This window comes from Mizuhopecten yessoensis, unplaced genomic scaffold, assembly GCF_002113885.1.
Source record: "Mizuhopecten yessoensis strain PY_sf001 unplaced genomic scaffold, ASM211388v2 scaffold6625, whole genome shotgun sequence".
NCBI lineage: Eukaryota > Metazoa > Mollusca > Bivalvia > Pectinida > Pectinidae > Mizuhopecten > Mizuhopecten yessoensis.
The window spans coordinates 141,674-164,399 of record NW_018406643.1 but is presented as its reverse complement, the minus strand read 5'-3'; the positions used below and the strand labels follow the sequence as shown (position 1 = coordinate 164,399).

At 35.9% G+C, this 22,726-nt stretch overlaps 2 protein-coding genes across 5 annotated transcripts in view; one reads left to right on the top strand and one right to left on the bottom strand.

Annotated features, from left to right (window-relative positions):
* Window positions 1-448: 448 nt before the first annotated feature.
* Window positions 449-8,444, bottom strand: LOC110452342 (deformed epidermal autoregulatory factor 1 homolog). Of its 2 annotated transcripts, none has more exons than XM_021500798.1 (7): window positions 7,619-8,444; window positions 6,967-7,175; window positions 6,210-6,432; window positions 5,647-5,781; window positions 4,342-4,448; window positions 3,352-3,483; window positions 449-2,425 (listed from the first exon to the last, which is right to left on the bottom strand). In XM_021500798.1, exons 1-7 carry the CDS (start codon window positions 8,052-8,054, stop codon window positions 2,165-2,167), a joined length of 1,503 nt encoding a protein of 500 aa, XP_021356473.1. In that variant the 5' UTR covers window positions 8,055-8,444; the 3' UTR covers window positions 449-2,164. The 2 variants fall into 2 exon arrangements, with proteins under 2 accessions (XP_021356473.1, XP_021356474.1); XM_021500799.1 differs by having other exon boundaries at window positions 5,647-5,778; window positions 7,619-8,443.
* A 105-nt stretch (window positions 8,445-8,549) lies between these two features.
* Window positions 8,550-22,726, top strand: part of LOC110452341 (protein PAT1 homolog 1-like) — a 24,691-nt gene continuing 10,514 nt past the window's right edge. The window contains exons 1-12 of one of the 3 annotated variants that reach the window (XM_021500796.1): window positions 8,550-8,616; window positions 10,459-10,570; window positions 11,527-11,657; window positions 13,540-13,644; window positions 14,090-14,158; window positions 14,719-14,847; window positions 15,161-15,490; window positions 16,295-16,433; window positions 18,570-18,707; window positions 19,901-20,072; window positions 20,975-21,274; window positions 22,102-22,348. In XM_021500796.1, the coding sequence (XP_021356471.1) occupies window positions 8,569-8,616; window positions 10,459-10,570; window positions 11,527-11,657; window positions 13,540-13,644; window positions 14,090-14,158; window positions 14,719-14,847; window positions 15,161-15,490; window positions 16,295-16,433; window positions 18,570-18,707; window positions 19,901-20,072; window positions 20,975-21,274; window positions 22,102-22,348 (1,920 nt within the window). In that variant the 5' untranslated portion in view covers window positions 8,550-8,568. Of the gene's footprint in view, window positions 8,617-10,458; window positions 10,571-11,526; window positions 11,658-13,539; window positions 13,645-14,089; window positions 14,159-14,718; window positions 14,848-15,160; window positions 15,491-16,294; window positions 16,434-18,569; window positions 18,708-19,900; window positions 20,073-20,974; window positions 21,287-22,101; window positions 22,349-22,726 lie in introns of all 3 variants that reach the window. The other 2 variants (XM_021500795.1, XM_021500797.1) reach the window with 2 other exon arrangements.

Sequence of the window (22,726 nt, the reverse complement as noted above, 5' to 3'; positions counted from 1 at the left end):
TTTGTCAGGACCATGATTCGATCATTCCTACAAAGTTTCAGTTCAATCGTCCAAGTAGAACTTTACTTTAAAGTTTGAAATAGGTTTTCAAAGTGGCGGCCGTGGCGGCCATTTTGGATTTCTGATCGACCCAAAAAATAACAACACTTTGTCAGGACCATGAGGCGATCATTCCTACCAACTTTCAGTTCAATCGGCCTTGCAGAACTTGATTTTAAGTTTGAAATAGGTTTTCAAAATGGCGGCCGTGGCGGCCATATTGGATTTCTGATCGACCCGAAAAATAACAAAACTTTGTCAGGACCATGAGGCGATCATTCCTAACAACTTTCAGTTCAATCGGCCCTGCAGAACTTGACTTTTAGTTTGAAATGTAAAATGTTAGCGGACGACGGACGAAAACGGATAGCAATAGGTCACTTGAGCTAAAGCTCAGGTGACCTAAAAATATCTTCCTTAAAGTTAAGAATATCAGTAGCCAGTTGCACTATAATTGGTATGACAATATGGGGCCGCTCCTATGTACGAGTGAAAACTTGGCTAAGGCACACAAATGATTTACCTTCCCTCCAGTTTATCTTAATACAAAATCAATCATTATGCAGTTAACTGCTGTTGTTAACTGACATTTACCCTTTATCACTATTGACCATAATGGACTCTTCAATATCAATGCATGGTGGAGTCTAATATAGTTACATAGGGGCGAGAGGGTTAAAGGAATAACAGGTGTGCATATGTAATATAACAAAACAATTGCTGACCGAGATTTAGGTTTTGATATATAAGTTTAGTTGATCCTTAATCAAATTGTTGAACTCAGCCCGAGCCTTGGGTAACAATTTGGGCTTCAGATGTAACAAAAAAACAGTCAGAAAATGTTTTGTTATACTTTTATAATGTCAAGGAAAGTATTAACCAATTCAATCTTAAACAAGGAAGATTGCACAGAGGTGGATGTGGTTCTATCATACCAGCTCAGGTGGAATAAACGCTGATTGTAATTTATCCATGATGAAAGAATAAATCTGATGTGTACACATCTGTATGCAAATTTTGCTAAGCATTGAGTGACAGACTTGATCATAACAGTCCTATTAAATAAATAAATGGGTGCATCTGGCCCAGCATTCAAACTTGAGTTGTCGCACAAAGATTACTTCAAGTGTTGAAAATCATGATGCCGCTAGTTGTTGTATTCAATTATTGAATTTTTGACGGGAGTCTGATTAAAGCATTTGTTTGAAAAGTTCTTACATTTGTGCAGACACGTAAGGAATTTCAAATACAGCTCAAAAATAAAAACTTGTTGCATGAAGATTTGATAGAATTTTCATGAAATTCAAAGCATTCTTTGAAGATACCTTAAAACTATACAGCATTTTGAGACAATGGTCATCAACAGTCATGAAACGGAACATGAAAGTTTTTACTAAAAACAAATGAAATGGTTCTGGAATAGATGTCATCTAAATGGCATCGTTTGAAAGGCCTGTAAATGTTTTAGGCTTTTTTACAAAACACCTGATGACTCGAATGGAAGTCAGCGTAAATTATCTGATCCACCTTTAAATGTCTGTTAAGATGATCCTGTGACGGCCTTTACAGAATTTCTGATGACTCTAGTGGAAGTCAGTGTAAATTATCTGATCCACCTTTAAATATCTGTTAGATGAATCTGTGACAGCCTTTACAGAATATCTGATGATTCTAGTGGAAGTCAAGTGGAAGTTATCTGATCCTCCTGTAAAAGTCTGTTATCTGATCCTGTGACGGGCTTTACAGAATACCTGATGACTCTAGTGGAAGTCAGTGTAAATTATCTGATCCACCTTTAAATATCTGTTAGATGATCCTGTGACGGGCTTTACAGAATACCCGATGATTCTAGTGGAAGTCAAGTGGAAGTTATCTGATCCTCCTGTAAAAATCTGTTACATGATCCTCATGATCTCTCTTACAAATGTCTGATGATCTACAGAAGCGTGTACATTAAGGACAAAAATGGTAGAAATTTAGACTGAATATCTGTTTTTAAAGTCATTGTCTGTATGAACTCGACATCTGATATCTCATTAAAATAATGCATGATTCTTGTGTTAGTAAATATATCCTATGTAGCTCATGTACCAAAGAAGCTCAGTAACCAAATACATGACACCACTTATTCTTTCTCTTTGTCCGAATCGTCCTCCACCTCCGTCACCATGATGCTCTCTATGTTATTTTGGCTTCCTTGATGTGTCCACGAGTCATTGTACGACACTTTATCACATGTCACCACTGTCACCGAGTCTAATTTCTCCTGAAACTCTCCACGTGCGGTGGCCAATGCCTGCTGTACTGCAATGTCCTTCTGGGCGCGCTCTTCCATCACTGCACGTTGTATGCTCATCTGGGCCTCCATACGCGCTGCATTTAATGCCTGTAACCAAAGTTAGTATTTACAATGTTTGTTTATATTACAGAATAGAATCACAGTAGCATGTAACTTCAGATCTTTACTGACATTTGGTGAGAAGTAATATTAGGATGGGCGAGCTAAAAAAATGGAATTAATAAATGCTAAATTTTTAAATGAATATAATATACAGTGAACAAATCTGATTAGGGCCAAGACAGGAGGTACACTGATTTCAAAATACAAGTTCATGTTTCAAGTTTCAATCCATTATTTAAGTTATGTGTAATTCATGCATGTACTATGTATAATTTGCAGTTAAATTTTCAGACTACGTAACAATGCTGAATTATTTCTGCAAGCACATCGTCATCAGAAGCTTTTTTATGGAGGCATCAACTATTTTGATACATAGTTTGATGTACTGTTACACTCAATAATCAAGCTACCTATGTTGCCAGGACAGAGGCTGAATTGTGAGACAGCTGCATTAATAAAGACAAACTTTCCCCCTTAAATACTGTGTAGATATTGGGACAACCACATCAAGTTTTTTTGCATCTTTTTATTTTTAAATTGTGCACCATTTAAATTTGAAAGAAGTACATATGTGTATATCATACTTGTATATGTAAACCTCTAGCAAATCTGAATTTGTAGGTTCTTGATTCTTTTAATAAAATCAATAATTTTCCACCTAGTGATAGATCTAACCCTGCTTATCCATGTTTAAATACATTTCCATATGTTAAAACTCAAAAATTGATTCCCAAAAAATTTGATAGAGTTCAAACTCACTATATTGAAGCTCAACTACAAAGCCTAGCCTTGTGAAACTTTTGAACTGATCAATACTCACATCGACTGTATTAATATAGTCGGGTAATGGGTTGTACTCATGAAGTGTGTAGATTCTTTCCACAAAACATAATCTTATTAATGCAACTTACATCTTGTTTTTCCTTGTCCATCTGCATCTTTAGTTGATGAATTGCAGCGTCCCGGGACATTTGACTCTGCTGCTTGGCTTGTTCAATCAGAGCCTTTATCTGTTGGGCTTGGCTCAGTACTCCATTTACAAGCTATAAAAGAAAAGCATGTGTTTTGATGCAGGTAATCTAGGGAACATTTCACTTTCCTTGTTGAGAAAAATTGAAAGTGCAATTAACTTTTTAATACATATAAGCATATTACGGTTTACATGTTTCAGCCCACAAGGTGGGATGTCATGGTTCTAATGACGTAACAACAAGTGGGCCAAAACATGTAAACTGGATTAAATTTGTCAAGACTCCACATTTGATGTTGCCTGGTCATCTTTTTTTTTGAATTTCTTTCACTCTTATGGCTGGACTAGTGAATCCATCAACTTGGGTATGCTGAACTTCACTGAACATCCACCACTAGGGGAGCGTGGATCTCATTGTCCCTTAAGTTATAAATATTAGCATATTAGTTAGTATTGCAGCTTTGTCCCAATGGAGTAAATGATAAATATATGTACTTAATCCAAATACATGCATAGTTTGTTTGTTTGTTTGTTCGAGTTTATACCGAATGGTCCATTGACAACTGTGGTCATTTAGGGCCATATTGATTTATTTATAGAGGAAAACTGCTGAGGGCTGAAGCTCTTAAAAACCCTGTGTACATCTTCACAAACTCTAGAACAAGACCTGTAAACACAACCAGTGTCAGAAGACATACATTTATATAAAAAAGATAGACCGGAGTCTCAAGAACATATTTTGTTGAGCAGAGACAACCTCTAGTTCAGTCACCTAACTGTGTTGCTTGTTTTTAACTAAATTTTGTTAAAATCTATTAAGTTTTAAAAACAAATGCTGAAAATATTCTGCATTTCTATGTTTTGAAATAGTTATTACACTAAACTTAGCCACATTTCAAAAACTCTGTCTATAAATATGAATTCACAGTACCTCCTCAAGTTGCCACCATTGTCTTTGTTCGGAGACATCAGGCACAGTCATCACAGTGGTCTGGGGAGCTTTAGGGGTCACAGGTATAGGGGTCATCATCACTGCATCTAAACACAAACACATGTATCTGTCAAGCATGGCACGCCACATATTTATGTACGTAAACTGCCTAAACACAAAAACGTGTCACCCAGTACTGCACACAAGATACATGCACATGTAACCACATAGACACTAAACTTACATTTGTAAATAGACTAGTAAATGTGATATATTGTAAAAGTGCTAGTTTTTTTTAGTTTTTTTTATTAAATTTATTGATACAGTCAACAATATACCTGTAATTTTAAGTAGCCACTTACGTCATAGCTAAACATTTACAAGGAATTAGTATACGGTACATGATTTTTGCCAGCAATTTTAGGGAAGGGCCCCTGAGAAGGAATTGGGAAAATATCATCAGCATTTGGTAAAAATTGTGAAATTTCATCAGTTTTCCCACATAAACAGGTTTTGGAAAATATCATAAGTTTGAAAAAAAAAAAAACATCAATGGGATTTGCAAAAATGTTTTCCTCTAGCTGTTCCATACATTAACATGCATAGAAATACATAAACACATCAATTTTCAGTGTTTATGTCTTTTCTATTTCAAATTTTCATTACTTCTTTATTTTGAATGCTCCTTCACGGACGGTTATACTTTTAATGTTGCACATATAATGAATTTGCTTTTTAATCCAATTGGGAAAATAAAGACTGAAATTAAGGAAATGCAGAGTCAGAAATGCAGGGTCATTTTTCAATTGGGAACGGGTCCCTGATCCAGACCTTTATAAACACCTGGCAAAAGCCCTAGTAGATTTCCATTTTTTCCCCATTTCTTAAGAAAAATTACAAGAAACTGTGTAACAATATCATTATCAGATGAATTCCCACAACTGTCATTGTAAAATGGCTTACAATGCCACCTGGCCATAATACTATACCATTTGATCACTTATCAATCAGGCAGGCTCCTTTTGATTGACATACCAATGAGAAAGTAATATATTATAACATTAATTCATACAGATAAGGGATTTTCAAAATACGTGGGCAATAAATACAACTGTAAACTTTCCAGTATACATGTACTAAAATGGAGGAAACTCTGTACAATAAAAAGTGAGGAGATCCAAATCTCGGAGAGTTTAAAGATTAATAGGACTTTTTTTCCCGTTGTATAAGATAATGTATCATATGCACTATACAACATATACAACTATTGACTATGTCAAAGATACTGATAGTGCAAATGCTTACCACCAGTGATGATGTTTCCAGCTGCATCTGTTGTAAATATCTGTACCGTCTCCCCATCAGCACTCGTCATTTTGATTGGTTGTGGCCCCTGTGCATGAGTGTTGATACTGTTGCCTATGGATACCATCATACCTACTGAAACATACCAGTCATACAACTATGATATCATGTTTTACAACTGCTGAAGATATATTCATGATAAGTTTTACTAATGTGTTTTTATTATCTAAATTATCTTTTCCAAGTACTTCAACTGAACTGCTTTACAAAATATGTATTTGCTTATTTACATGAATTGAAACAGCATTTTATTGTTAATAACCACAAAGTTTAACTTCCTAACTTAAGACAATGATTTTGCTGAAAGAATCTAAGATATTATCAACTTGCTAATAATTTTTAATGGCATTTTGTAAATTATAATATTTTTTTGCAGAACTTAAGCCTAAAACAAGCAGTTTGAAAAGTATTCTATGATCTGTGTTATGGTAAGGAAACAGATAATGAACATATATACAGTAAAAATAAATTCAGTTTGGCAGATATTTTGCATGGGTTCCTACCATGGTCTTTCATCGACACAGGGACTTGATTTCCCAGAGTGATAGCATTGGCCAAAGACACTGGTGTGACTGGTGGTCCTGGTGATTTGGTGGAATTCATCCTCGGTTTTTTGGAAATATTAACAGGCACAGGAATAGATTCTATCCTTGTTGGAGAAGAAGCATCACTTTCACTGTCCTTTTTTCTCCTCTTGTATGGAACAAACAATCGGATCGGACCAGTCTGTTCAGGCAAAAAAGGAAATGTAAATTTTATTTACAACTGATAATTCATAATATAAACAAATAGATTGTTTTGTACAATCGGATTGGACTGGTCTGTTCATGGTAACTGAATTTGGTTGGTTGGTTGGCGGGTTCTCCTCAAAACTAAATTTTGGAAGACACATGGAAAATAGTTAAAAAATATATCCTTTAAATTTCAATATAAAAGACAATACTGAAATGGCTAAAAACAAACACACATTTTGAAAGTACACAATACATATATTGATTAATTATTTGACAATGCTATTTCATTAAATTCAGTTTTATAAGGGACATAACTCTACATTGTATGCACAAGGTGAAATTGTGTCCCTAAGGGAGATAACTTTACATAAATCACAGGTATGATGTGGAAGTTATCATAACTTTTAAAGATATATTTAGAGATAATACTCAAACACATAACAGGTAATCTGTACAATAAAGCATACATACAATGTAATTGATTCTAAATCAACAGCAAACTGGAATTTGTTTTAAAGTTACTGACCACAGATTCATCATCACAGCAGGCTGCACATGTACAAGATGTTGCATGGGGCTGAAGGATACCATCCTCGATCAGACACTGCAATGTCCTGCCTCCGTATCGAATACTTCGCTTCCAATCCTTGCTGCTAGCACGTCCACTTTTGGCCTCAAATTCATTAGGAGTGAACCATTCGTCCTCAAATGCTCGAATACAACGTCCTCTCCCTCCTATAATGAATTGAAAGAAAACATATCAAAATATACTCTGTTGACATGTCTATGAATTATTTAAGAATCAAAGCCACTTTCTATTTTAAAATTTACCATACATGTTTAAATTATATTGATTACGGCATGTCACATGCAAAATCATAATTTTTTTTTCGAAACCTATTTTTGATCAGATTGATGTTTTTTCTTGGGACAATCCACAACTCCAATTAAATTTGCTAAATGTTGTTTATTTTTTATGTACAAGCTCAGGTGACAGCAGATTAATAAAATTGGGAGGGAAAAAATCCAAATTAATATCTTAAGATATTTGATGGCAATATGAGGCATATTTGAGACTGTAAGCAAACTTAAACAATGAAACTTTACTCTTTACTTTTTATTTTTTTTATAAAAAAAAAGAGAAAGAAATTGCGTCGTCTGCTACAGGTTTTTCATACCTGAACCAAATTTAGCTTTGTGCAGCTCCCCATTCGTGTGTTTACATCGCACTGGTAAAATTGTCATGTGTACAGAATCATCCCATTGGTATTTCAACCCCTTCTCTCGACTTAGTGGTGTTGCAGGGGTAGGAGGGGGTATCGGGGTGGTGGGCGTCTTCAGGCCACTAGAATCTACTGTCAGAGTTTGATCGTGAATGACAATATGTGTCGTTTTAAGGCCGTTTGCTTCTTGAAAGTGTTCTGCAGCTGTCAGGAGACCCTGTGAAGTTGCAACATATACATGCTCAGCACTTATTGTGTTATGACCATTGCTTTCTGTATCTACGGCCTGAACTACGGAGTTTGAAGCATCGCCGCTTCCATCGTGCTGATCGTCCGCGAAAGCCGAATCGTCACCATTCGGTAGATCTTCGGCAATGTCGACTTCAGACATGTCGGAAACACGACGGAGACTGGCTATCGCAAATTACCCATTTTTTCACACACTGGTTATATCTAAACGGCTCATGCTGGCATATTTTTACAACTGTTTTCCAAAATCATGTTCATTTTTCATATTCCGCCTGTAATTGTCTCAAAAACCAATTTTCTTCATCTTCTGTCGGAGATTTCCGTTGTTTGACGAAAGATGGCGGAAAATATTGCGTCTTCAGAAAGGACCAAACAGCCAATCAGAAGCCGGTGCATATATATAGAGTGTTTTAGACGGAACAATCGGACGTCCCTCGGCAGTCTCGATTCGGACATTTGTAATCTCTAACCCACACATACACGAATTTAATGTAAAATCCTTCAACATGCATAAAATGTAATAAAACTAAATTACAATTCTAAGGGGTTAACATCGGGTCTTATTTGTATGTTCAAGAGTAGAAAGTTAAGTGCGTTTCGTTTTTTGTATCTGTAATTATTCGAGATTATTGTGGGAACTCAAAAGTGAAAATGGCATGAGAATGGACGAAGCATACAAGCAGCGGTTAAAAACTGATTTCCCCGTATGTAACTTGATTCTTTTACGTATTGCAGCTCTGTCATATTTTTTGTAACATAATTTATAAAACACACTATCTTTAAAGTGATTATATCGATGTTTTCAGACAAATACCTTATATTTGTGCAATACTCTCTACCATCTCCTACTCAAAAATAGTATCGAGTTTTACTCATTCAGTTTTTGGTGTACTAAATGATATACTGTAGTAAAGTATACAATCAAGTTGTTTATTTAGAATATCTTTAATTTATTTCATCTATCCGACCAGGAACCACGATGTTAGGCTTGAATTATACTAAGTTTGTAAATAATGTACATGTGGTTATACAAATGTATCTATACTGTAGAGATATAGATATAAAAATACCCCCAGAATATTGGTTACTAAGGTGCCTATGACATTAGGACTACCAAGAATTAATACAGGATGTAACAAGCTGAGATACTAGAATTTTAAAATAAATGTATATACAGGAAAGTTGCCAATGGATAGTTCAGTGTCCTCGAAATTCCAGGGGTTATGTTTATATTCTCGGTACCCCTAATATGTTGAGATGAAATTGAAGGCTATATATATGCACCACCTCAGGGCGAGACAAAAGGGAATCCTGATAGTCTGAGACTGGTGGAATCTCCAGGTGTACTAGTTCAGGTCCAGTACACTCCGCTGATTGAGCTATATAGCTGTAAAGACCTATAATAGCTCTATTGACCTACGCTATCTGAAATAGGTCTTTTGAGCTGTTTTCAAGTGATTTTCTTTTTTAAGGAAAACGAAACAAAGTCGCATTTAAAAGAAGATTGTATCATTAGGTTGATAACAAAAGACATTAAATATAAGTATTCTTTTAAAAAAATAATGATGTAAAAAAATCGGAAATATACATCTAATCGTATGCTTTTTGCAGTCAACATTACCATAAACCTTGTTGTTTTATGCGACTTTGATTTAATTTAATGAAAATTGAAATCTCAGAAAATATAGCTCAATACAGCTATAATTTATAGGTGGATATAGCTATATAGGTCTTTATAGCTATATAGCTCAATCGGCGGAGTGTGCTGGACCTGTAGTTCTAAAAACCGCTAGCTATTTAGATCAATTGACTAGTCAAAGTTTGATATTGTTTACCTTGTTGAATGACATTGATTGGGTTAGTAGAATTTGCATATGGACAAGTAAAAATTGGAAACTTCTGCACCAATTGACTAGTGCATGTGGTATTCAAAATTAATTTCTAGCCCTGCACCTTGAGGATGATACCAGAGCACTTCTTTGATCATTTGATGTACATAAAAAAATCATGCAGTGACAAAACTGTAAAAACAAACCTGCATTGAAGTGGTGTCAGGTCGTTTCGGTAACGAAATGAAAGTCATTTCGGGTCGTTTCGGGACATGTCAAAAGTTGTTTCGGGATTTTTCATTTCATATGCTATAATGTTGACATACATGTATTCTGAAAAAAATCTAGTTCAAACATTAAAGTTGATTAAAACAGTACTTTTATTAACAACTGGCTTTTAATGTGAACACTGATGATTAAGAAATTACATTAACAGTATATATACCATCTTTGAAATCTGAGGTTTCTGCGCAGCTGATAAATCACATTTTCTGCTCAAATAAATAAATAGAAAAATTATTAAACATTAAGAAAAAATATATGTTTCTGAAGTTGGCAAGACAAATGATTCTCCTGATTGTTCTCATAGATGATTTGTACAAAGAATAACTGTTTCAAGTAAGCACAGGAAAAACGCAAACATAAAATCATAAAGCCAACATTGACCAATACATTATTTAATTGTGTAATCTCATGCCTATTTTCATATTTTTACAGGCTATCGGAGGGGGTAAATCAGACCAATTTAGAAATGATTTGATGAATGCAACAGAAGATGAGGTTGATTTTGATTTGATGAATGACGAAACTTTTGGTGGAGAAATTGATGGTATTTTATCTTCGTTTTCAAAAGTCTGCCCCATTCACTGTACATGTATAATGAAAGAAGTCTCTCCTATTATAGTTAAGATATTGTAATTGTGTACGTAGGATATCTGCTTAAACTTGTGTTGAATGATTATTGAACCTAACCATATTTTATTATCATTTGCCAAGAACAAGGACATAATAATTTAATTTAATTAAAATGTATCTAAAAATTTAATGTAAGAGTGAAATATAGTCGTGAATCCAGCCATCTTCACTTCCAACTGCAGAGACTTGATTGCAAGACAGCTGGATTAATGTGACAATTTAGAACAGAAAAAGACAAATATGAAAATCACATAAAACAGACTAGATAGTGGAAATTCCACTTAAGTGATAACTGGTTTAACAAGACTCCAGGTACACAAAATGTACCTGAGAGGGTTTTTGCTTCAGCTCTACTTCTTTATAATAAATAACATGAACCACAAGTGTGGTGATATTTTCAAATTTTCTTGTGATGGCTGTAGTATATATCTTAAAAATTAATTTAGATATTCTGGTACTACTGCAGGGATCAATCTAGGTTTTAGGGGAAATTACCCTTTTTCAGATTTGGGGGAAATTAAATTTTTTGATACAAGGCTCTAGCGTCATGAAGGTAAAAGATCATGTTTTGTCCGACATACATGTGTGCAGTATATTTCAATTTTTAAACAATTTATGTTTGTAACAAGAAAATGTATATATGCAGTATTATGCATTTTAACTGTTGAACTTTAAAGAAAACATATATATGGGGAAATATTTTAAAGAAAAAACAGCTATTTTCTTGTTGAAAAAGGGGAATTTTGAAGCATTTAAAAGAACGGGGGAATTTTCTTCAGTATTGGGAAACTACCCATAAACGGTTGTGAATCAAGTCTAGATTGATCCCTGTACTGGTTATTTATTGTTTCTTGTTTATGTTTTTTTTAGATGTTGGATTTGACTGGGAAGGGCAAACAGAGAAGTTTGCTGGTGAATTTGAGGGAGCGATTCCCAACCTCTCTAACAAAACCAGGGACTCTGGATATGATACCGTGGATAAAAGCTATCAATCCCGGGCGGTAAGATCCACTATAGATTGACCGCTTCATGTTGATTGTAATTTCAGTGAAGATTTTTTGTTGATCTTGGTCATTTGCTTTTGGGAAATAAATACAGATGGATACTAAGTTTAGAAAAAATGGTTCTTCCATATACCGTAAATTTGCGCGTATAGTGTGCACTTTTTTAGGTTAATATTGTCATGTCAAAAAAGGGGGTGCATACTATACACAGGGACAAGTAATTCTTTGGTTATTGTTCTCAAGTTTCTGGTCCGCCATATTGGATTACCTCCCTTCAAATAGTATTGTTTGGAGTCGTCAATCATATATGATATGATTGAAGATTAAAAAACAACAAAGAATGAAATTCTTTGGCGACACAATTTTTACCTACTCTGAAATGATTAAAATTTGTAATCTGTGGTCATGACTGCTGATTTGGGGACAAACACTAGCTGGGCACAGGTAACATTTCTACAGGTAAGTTGACCGAAAAGCATAACCACCGACGCTGTCTGATCCCGGTAGGATCGCCATGCTTCAGCGAAAATTATTGACACTTCACAACACCACAGTTAATACAAATTACAATGCAGTAATTAGCTAACACTGTATCAGTGATTACCGATTAACAATAGCTCTACTGCAATTTAATTGAAATTATTTGCAGTCGCGATTGAGGGACAGTGTTGTTTTCACTCCTCAATACGTGGCGTGAAGTCCTACTGCATCGTTAGAACTACAGACTGATCATGATTTAACCGTAAAGGGATTATAAAAAATATGTTTATACTAGAAGCGTGGACATTCAATACATCCCCTTCAAATCAACTCAAAGGGGAAAAAATAAAAGCATTCAGTATACCACAATGTACCACTTCAGTATAAACTCCACCATCGCCTTCACCTGGCTTATCTACCACAATGTACCACTTCAGTATAAACTCCACCATCACCTTCACCTGGCTTATCTACCACAATGTACCACTTCAGTATAAACTCCACCATCACCTTACCCTGGCTTATCTACCACAATGTACCACTTTAAAATAAAATATTGAAATGATTCATGAGGTTATCGATTGAGACGCAAGATCAACATGAAAGTGAGCCAGGGAATAAAAAAGCACACTACTGACAGTAGGCTTAGAGATTTGGTAAAAAAAACACCAGAACTTACATGGAACGGAGCCTATCATTGAAACACTACGTTTTCATAATTATGGGAAAACCGCTAGATGTCGAAACAGAAGTTGATCGGCGATTCTCTGGCATCGAAATTAGCTACACTTTCTTCGTTTCTGCAGATCATCGTAAGGAGAGAGACCTTCATTGGCTTGTTGACTCCAATCGATCAATCGTTAACTAATCGGCGTTATAAACACCTAGCTACATTTGAAGCTACTTTTCTAGTTTGATACCGGTTATTTTCAGGATTTTTGTTTCCCAAATTTATTTTTTCAATTTTCTTTTTTTCAAATATGACCCCAAAAACGTACCTGCGCACTGTACCCACAAATTTACGGTAATTTATACATCAAAAAGTTATTGTTTTTCTGAGGAAGTTAATTTTCCTACCATATAACAGATACCAGTAACCTGTATGGAACCTAAAAGCACTACATTTTCCAAAAAATCTTTTTTGAGTGAATTGGTGTTCTATCAAAATTGTGTTATTCAATAAACATGAATATAAATTATGTTGTTTTAATACACAAATTTGTTGTTTAATTGTCAACACCATAGAAAATTCTCTGAATAGTAACAAGTAATATATCAGCTGGCCTAGTTTTCACGAATTTGTAATCAGTCATGGTCTGTAGGATCCCTCATGAGGGATCAGTGCTTTAATCTTAACTGCTATGTTGCTGATTGTTTCTAACCAAAAATATATATTCAGGAATACCTGGAGCATAACCTTAGTCAACTTGTTGTGGACGACGAAGATGACATCGACGACCCAGCGATCCTCAATGCCAGCAAGAGTCAGCGCATACCACACAAGGTAAACCCATCATCCCCAACACTGGTATAAAAGTCAGTTCATACCACACAAGGTAAACCCATCATCCCCAACTATGGTAAAAGTCAGTTCATACCGCACAAGGTAAACCCATCATCCCCAACTCTGGTAAAAGTCAGTTCATACCACACAAGGTAAACCCATCAACCCTTAACTCTGGTATAAATGTCAGTTCATACCACACAAGGTAAACCCATCATCCCCAACTCTGGTATACAAAAGTCAACCCATACCAAACAAGGTAAACATCACTATCCTCCATGCTAACAAGCTCTGCTCAAAGAAGATATTGACAGGGTTCTTTGGACATTAAACGTTCAGAACTTTTTGTTCCTCTTTGATAAGAAGCCTCCAAATTTCATGTAGCTTCTGTGTGTGAACCCATTTTCTCCAGAAACATGTAAACATGCTTGTTATTGTGTTGTAGAAACAACAGAACCTGGATGAGATCTTTGGTCCTGCCTCCCCACCTGGATACCTAGATACAGAGCATTTGGTAAGATCATCTTACCCTATTCACTTATAAAGCGTACATAGATCAATTTATAGTCTGTCAATTATGTGACATTTATGTACACATAGATCAGGCAGAAGTCTGACATTAAAGGCTGGAGAGGTCCAGTGGTGTATACATTGGAGATGTCTTCATCAGGATTTAGTTAAATTTGTCTATACTAACTGGTCAAGGGTCAGGTAGAATTCTGTGTTTATGGAGAGATATTTTGATATACAGAAAAGTTCTGGTGGCTGATATTTGAGAAATAATCCTATGTGCACAAAAAACACTTACCTGATACTATTTTCAGAAACTCAAAATCTGTGAATGTCTATACATGGGTACAAAAAGCAATTACATATGTGCAGCATTAAGTTCAAAAGGATTTCAACTTATACAAAAGTAATCTAAAATACTGTAATATGCTGAAGTATTAAATGTATTGTAATACTTAATGGTCATATCATGATCAATATTCAATCAAATTTTATTTTGCGATACTAATAAATACTCTATCTGATCATCAGGTGACAATGTTACATTACTCTGTTCTATTAAAGGTGTCACCCTCCAGTAAAAACATATGGGGCTCTCCAGTGAAGGATACCAACATGCCATCAGCCATCCATAACCTGCAATCTCTCTTTGACTTTGCCACAAAGGCTGCAACCCATGGCACTCCTAGACAGGTAAGTACGACACTTGTAAGCTGCCTTGTAGTTAACAGGCACTCTTGAGTTATCGGTGCTATATGTGTATGATTCCCTACATTTGTTAAACAAAACTTGCTGACCTGAAAGTGTTGAAGTTCATGATCATTACTCTAATGATTTCACATCATGTAGTACTACATACCTTACTTGCTCAAAGTGTGTAACAGGAATCTATAGATGGCCTTATGTTCTCACCTTGAAGCTTCCATTGGGTTTATCGTATACATGTATATGTTTTAAGTTGGAAATCTGATTAACTAATCACAAAAAATATTTTTTCCGAAAACAGGATTCACCTGTAATGTCAACTCCTGACCGACAGCCAATGCCTGTGGCTGCCCAGATGTCAGGTGGTCGTGGTGCTACTCTGGAGGAGATAGAACAGCAGATGATGTCACAGCCACGCTCGATAAAGAAGCCAGTGACAGCAGAGGAGCTTGAGCGGGAGATGCGTGGTGAGCCTTTGGACCAGCAGGTGCCCCAGATGCCCCTTCATCACCCACGAAGCCCTTATTCTGTACCACCAAACATGCCACCCCCTATTCCAGGCTCTCCAGCCTATGTGGGTTCTCCAGCAGGCCACGGACCTCCTAAGTTCCATCACACGCCTCAGGCACAGGTAAGTACTACTGGGGGCCTCTTTTCAATCAGGTCAAAGCCAATTTTCATTGAAAACATGAAACATCATTTAAATGGTTATTGAGACTTGATTCTTTAATAGATGAAACATATACGTACTACTCCATTAATCTGAATTATCATTTATTGCAGCGAGTTAATCACTCGTACTAAATATAGACATCCATGCATCTGCATGTAATGCCGGCACTTAAAAGTGATTATGTCAAGAAATGTTAATCAAAATGGTGTTCATTAAAACTCAGTTAAATGTACAGTTCTAGGTATAAAAGGAAGTTCTTTGTCATTTCCAGAATGAAGTATGTTATGGGAAGGATTTTGTTAAAATTTTCCTGACAACAATCTGATCATGATCGTTATAGCATCCATACATTGCTCTGTACACTACCCATTGGTCGAGCTTTATTAGAACAATATAGGAGAACATAGACAATTCTGATTGGTGCACTACTGAGCAAAATACATATTTATAATGATATCATCACAAGATCTTCACAATATGGAATGGGTGGTGACCGAAGTTTGGAATATGACGTATTTATGAATGGATTTTAAAGATACGATATTTATCAAGCAATAAGCTCATACCGGGTATTATTTTGAATTAGCCAACCCATATCAATTGCAGTTCAGAAAAAATGCCATAAAATGCTGTTTCATTGTCCTGTAATTTTATAGCAAGCCCATCCCCCTGTTCGGAGTCCAGCTCATTGCGTTACATATATGTTAAAACTTAAGAGATATTATCTCTGGAAACACTGTACCAGTCTGTTATGTGTTGTAGAGAGTGCCACCAGGTTTCAGCCCCATACAGGCACAACACTTGTTGGAAGGGAGGAGGTCTCCTCTGATTGGTGCCACACCCCCTTTGATAGGGTCACCTGGAGTCATGGGTCAACACCGAGGGTCACCGCAGATAGCAGGTATGATCTACTACAGTTTACAGTATATATCTGACAGTTTTTGTGTGCGTCCCTTATTTTTGAGATTGTGAATGATTTATTCAACCAACTACACAGTTAATTCTTTAGGAGTGTCCATCAAGGGAGTCGGGGAGGGGGCGTAAACTACGAGTTTGACTGATATTTGTCTGTCAGTCCATCTTTGGTAGGAGACTTGTATTGCATTACTGTCATGCAGAAGTCTTTGTTTTACCTGCTAATTGAATCTCTTGAGTCGACCAAAAAACACAAACCTGTTTGCTACGATTCTATTAAAATACTAGGTCTTCGACTTGCAAAAGTAAAATCTGCATTATGTGACTTGTGACTTGCAAAATTACGAATCATGAAAATTTGTGGAGGTCATCAGCTATTATACTAAAAATAATATTAATATTTTTTTTATTGTGAAAAATTTCCATATTTGAATTAAACTATAGTTTCTTAAGATCCCAATCACAAAAACCTCATATATACGGGGGAAAACAAGTTATTAAGCATGTTGAATTTGGTTGGTTATTTCATTGGCAATCTCAAAAATTTGAGAATATTATATATTCAGATAGCCTAGTAGTATTGTAATCTATATATATATCTGTTGTGTGACCTTCTGCTTTACATCCTGGTGTTCACCACAGCCCTAGCCTCTTGTGTGCTTTCACTGGAAGTTAATTGAAGTTAAATCTGCTTTTCTTTTCATATAAAAAATTAAAAGTTTTGATTTCTTTTGTTAATTTTACTCTGGCAATCTGATGGAAACATTTGAGATACATTTTAATGGAATAGGAGGTTTTTGTTTGATAGAATAGATGTTGGATGTTCAAATGTATGAAGTTAAAATGTATTATCAACAATTAAAATAAATCTAACTTTGTTAAATTCTAAAAAGTGTGTGCTGTTTCTGGTTTCTGATATTTGCTTTTGAGAAATTTAGTATGGAGCACATTTTTTTTTCTTTCTAATAACAAATGTTTTTAACAGACAGTAATTAGATAGAAATACGCTTCACCAAAATATTTACGCTGTGTTTAGATCACTATTTATAAATGTGTGTGTGGTACACCTTCCTATCAATACTTGCAGACTATAAAAGAAACAGGGTTTTTTCTTGATAATTCAAGAAAGTGATAATTTGTAATTTCAAAATTTATTGAACCTTTTTTCAATAAGAATACTAAATGTCATTTTGTATTTGTGTTAGTAAGAAACATCACTCCTATAAGAAATCTAGTCAATTTTGTTCTCTTTCCTGTTTTTACTTCATCTTGCCAAAGTATATATAACCTGTAAATTTCAATATTATTAATCAATATCATGTACACTGTAGATGTAGATCAAGGGATTTTCTTATCACTCCAAACTGTAGTTTCTGTATGGTATACTCAAGACCACATTATCCGGCAATTGTGTTTCACATTAACACTACATAACATGAAACTATCTTTGATATTTTCTTTGGTGGGTTTACTATTGCCAATTATTTTGATCTGTTTGTACTGATTTAATTGTTCATGGGTATTTTCCTGTACTCATATATTTGTGCTTCATCTGCATCTGTCAAACCCTATTTAAGTGAATGCACAGTGAAAGTTTCATGTTGTGTAGACTACTCCAGTATAACATGTCTACGGAAATCCCATGTGTCATATATATCTGAGGTTATCCATGTTGACCTGGCTCTCCACATCCTGTGTTCAGTCTGGTATCTCTCAGCCTACAGTATCACATGTTGATGGTGGTGCATTCTGTCTCACAAGATCACATGCTAGGATTGATATCATGCTACACATATTAACGATTCCCAGATCCGACCTGTCTCCACTGATCACATGCATGTCTAGGTTCGGCATCTCTCAGGCTACACATATTAACAATTCCCAGATCCGACCTGTCTCCACAGATCAAGTGCTAGGTTTGGCATCTTTCAGGCTACACATATTTACAATTCCTAGATCCGACCTGTCTCCACAGATCTCGTGCTAGGTTTGGCATCTTTCAGGCTACACATATTTACAATTCCCAGATCAGACCTGTCTCCACAGATCACATGCTAGTCTATTGCTAGACATGCATACTGAAAAGGTAGACATTTTAGAATCTCCTGTGGATTTCTTTCAGGAATGTCAGGTATCTCTCCCATTACAAGGTTGACCCCTTCACCTCCCCTGGGGGCAGGGCTACCCAACCTCTTTCACTCACCAATACAGGCACGAATGATGTCCCCATATGCAAGAAGTGCCATTGTGGGCCCTATGGGTATGTATTTAATTTAAGTAGTGAAAGGGCCAAGATAGCGTATGCCTTAATGTTAAATGGCAGCATTTACCAACTTTTCATATTGAATATACTTTTGAGCAAAACTGATTCCAAATGTTCATGCAATGGTATATTTATAAACAGAAGGATTTTCAGGGCATTAAGCATGTTTAAGGAAAACGGATTCTACTGATCCATTTTAGGAAATTTTCAAAAGCATTCTACTCAAGTTTTCATGAATGCCTATTAATAAAACATGAATATTCATTTTGTGAATGCATATTATTATTTCGTGTGCTGACAACTTGTAGATTTAAGTTTACTTCATCTATAGGTGCAGGTGCCATGAAAGATGTTATGAGTAAGGTTTTAATTTAAGAAAATACTAAAAAGATTATTTATTTTGGAAAATCTTCGGAGGAGGAGTTATAATTGTCTCCGTAGATTTGGGATTGATCATGTCTAGTGAATACATATTCTAGTTTGGTCCAACCCAGTGATGATCGTGTGTTATGGTGGTTGGGTGTGGTGTCACTTCAAAGTTTATCATAGTAAATAACAATTGTATTGTTATTAGGGAAACATATCAAAACACTTCTAAAATCTTTCATGTGTAATGCCAGATTTGTATTACTGTACGATTAAACAACATTTTCCTCAATATATTTGCATGACTGTTTTATACTACTTTCTAGCACCTGTTTGTGTGTATATATAGTGGATGTTTGTTAGATCATTTAATCATTGGTCTAACTTAATATGACGCTACACATTGATATAAGTAGTTGTGTTTTACCTTCATATTGAAATTGATAAATCCTACAACACATATTATAAATAATACTCCTCATTATCGTATATAATTTCATGCTTTCTGATAATAATAGCTATATCTTCTCTCTCTTTATTCATGATTTTTTTTATTTAATACTGATGTTAAATTGCACAAAAGCACTTGACATTTCTTGTCATAAGTTAATATTAAGACAACATATATAATACCTGGGACTGCCAAATCCTGGATGGAAACTCTAAGCATCCAAGCTAAAATGTACCCAGATCATTTTAAATGGAAGGGGACTTTCTTTATATTTAATGTCACTGAATAAATGATTAAGTCATTAATTTGTACTGTACAAAACCTGTTCTATGAAGCTCTATGTTGATATATGATAATGCTGTTCTGTTCACAGGAAACAGGTTGCCTACACAACCAATTGGTATCCCACAGCAACAGCTGCAGCAACGCCCGCCAACCAATCAGAGTCCATACAACAACAGTCCGGGTGGTCAGCTCCCACCAGGATCATCACCAGGAGGGCTGTATCACAGTCCAGGGCTCAACCATAGTCCTGCAGGCCCAAGGTAGGGCAAGATGGACTGTATATAGGGGAAGGAGTGGGACTAAGGAAGGACAAGGTGGACTTTTTAAGGGGAGGGGTGGCGCTAAGGTAGGGCAGGGTGGACTGTTTATAGGGAGAGGGGTGGCGCTAAGGTAGGGCAAGGTGGTTTTAGGGGGAAGGGGTAGGGTTAGGGAACTCCTATATGCACGTAAAATGTATTCTCCTTCCGCGGACATGATCTCCGTTTCCTCCAAAAACACTAGCCATTTCAGAGTTTACAAGTTTTTCGCAGTCAGCCTGCCACTTTTTATACACCCGGCAAATTTGACGGGAGTATTATGGTATGGTTGTTGTCTGTCCGTCCGTCAGTCTGGCGTAAACTTTTGTTTGTCCGGCAATCTCCTCCTACATTTTTTAACGGATCTCTTTGAAACTTGGTATACATGATAATCATGATATGAAGTTGTGTCTCCCTTAAAAGAATTTTGATTCGACGATTTTTGCAAAAGTAACTGCCCTTTGTTCATTTCAGTATTTGATTTTTGTCTGGCAATCTCCTCCTACATTTCTCAACTGATCTCTTTGAATCTTGGTATACATTATAATCATGATATGAAGTTGTCTCCCTTAACAGAATTTTGATTCGACGATTTTTGCAAAAGTAATTGCCCTTTGTTCATTTCAGTATTTCATTTTTTGTCGGGAGATTTTCTCCTACATTTTTTATAGCATGTCAGCTAACCACTCTTAGAATGATGCAGAGAGATCTTATTTCAAAGTAAGAAAGTATATAACACTATATGGCATTCAACGGGCGTATATTGTTCCGCCCCACAGTACTCTTGTTAAAATTGTAGAATTTCCTCACATTGAACTTTGTAATATACATTAAGCAGGGCATTTTTAATGATTTTACTTTTTCAGGGGTCCTTATTCTGGACCACCTCCTGGGGACAGAGGGCAACATCCCCAGGGTGAACGATACACCCCACAAGGTGAGCGGGGATACCATCACCAAGGCGATAGATTCACTCCTGGAGAGAGGGGATACCCACCCAAAGGTGATAGATACACCCCTCAAGGTGATAGATACACCCCTCAAGGTGATAGATATACCCCTCAAGGTGATAGATATACCCCTCAAGGTGATAGATACACCCCTCAAGGGGAGAGGTACCATAGAGGACGGGGCATCCAACGGGGATACCAGAACAACAGCAACAGGTATTACAATCAGTAAGTACCTTCTCTCGGGACAGTACATGGGGAACACAAGGGAGACAAGTCTAGGTTTATTTCCTTGTTCAAACACAGAGTTTTTCTCAAAATGTGTTAATTATAATTCCTTACAGAGCTGTGTACATTTCACAGCACTGGAGGATTAATAATTATTCGATCCAATGAAAAATATTGATATTTGTCATCAAATAATAATCAGCTGTTTGGAAAAAGTCACTCAAAATACCTATAAAAAGGAACACCTATGTTTCTTAGTGAACCCTCTAAATACAGTAGATTAAAATTAGGTGCATACTCTATAAGTTTTTATGTCAGTTACAAAAGGGCACTGTTGAAGTCAAGTCTTGTTTTGCTCAATGTAGCAAATCTGTAAAATGTAAAATAAATCCTCAAAGGCTTGTATCTGCATGATTATTTTGAACATTACTGAAATCTAAGTCAGTGGTCAAAACCTTTAAACAACTTGGTTATTACCAAGTAGCCTGGGGTCGTTGGCTGTGGTCAGTAGCATGCTGGAGTGAAGGACTATCAGGTTTGTTGTATGAATCATGTTGTCCCACTATGACATTCAGTCAGTCACATGTGAAATGTTTTTAGCACTACAATACCTGAAATGATTTCATATTCCAGAGTTTTGAGTCCCAAGCTCAAGGATACTGTAAACAGAAAATTTACCAGTGCTTGGGATAGGAAATTCAGCATTGGCATTCTTGACTTGATAGACATCTATCTAATTTATTGCTCAGCCTTGTCAAAAAAAGTGTTTGCTACATATCATACATTTATTTAAATTTTATATCTCTTTTTTTTAGAAGTTATCGAGATAATAGACACGACCATGACTACGACAACCGAGACAGAAATAATTATGAACAACGTAACAACTACGACCATTACAACAACCATCGCCGCTACTACTCGTACCAGAACGACCAGGAGAATAGGCCGTCCGACGAGTATGCTGGCCTCATGACGAAGAAGGAGAAAGACTGGATCATTAAGATTCAGCTAATGCAGCTACAGACAGACAACCCCTATCTAGATGATTTCTACTACACAGTAAGTTTGTAGCTATAGACAACCCCTATCTAGATGATTTCTACTACACAGTAAGTTTGTAGCTATAGACAACCCCTATCTAGATGATTTCTACTACACAGTAAGTTTGTAGCTATAGACAACCCCTATCTAGATGATTTCTACTACACAGTAAGTTTGTAGCTATAGACAACCCCTATCTAGATGATTTTTACTACACAGTAAGTTTGTAGCTATAGACACAATCACTATCTAGATGATTTTTACTACACAGTAAGTTTGTAGCTATAGATACAACCCCTATCTAGATGATTTTTACTACACCGTAAGTTTGTAGCTATAGACACAACCCCTATCTAGATGATTTTTACTACACAGTAAGTTTGTAGCTATAGACAA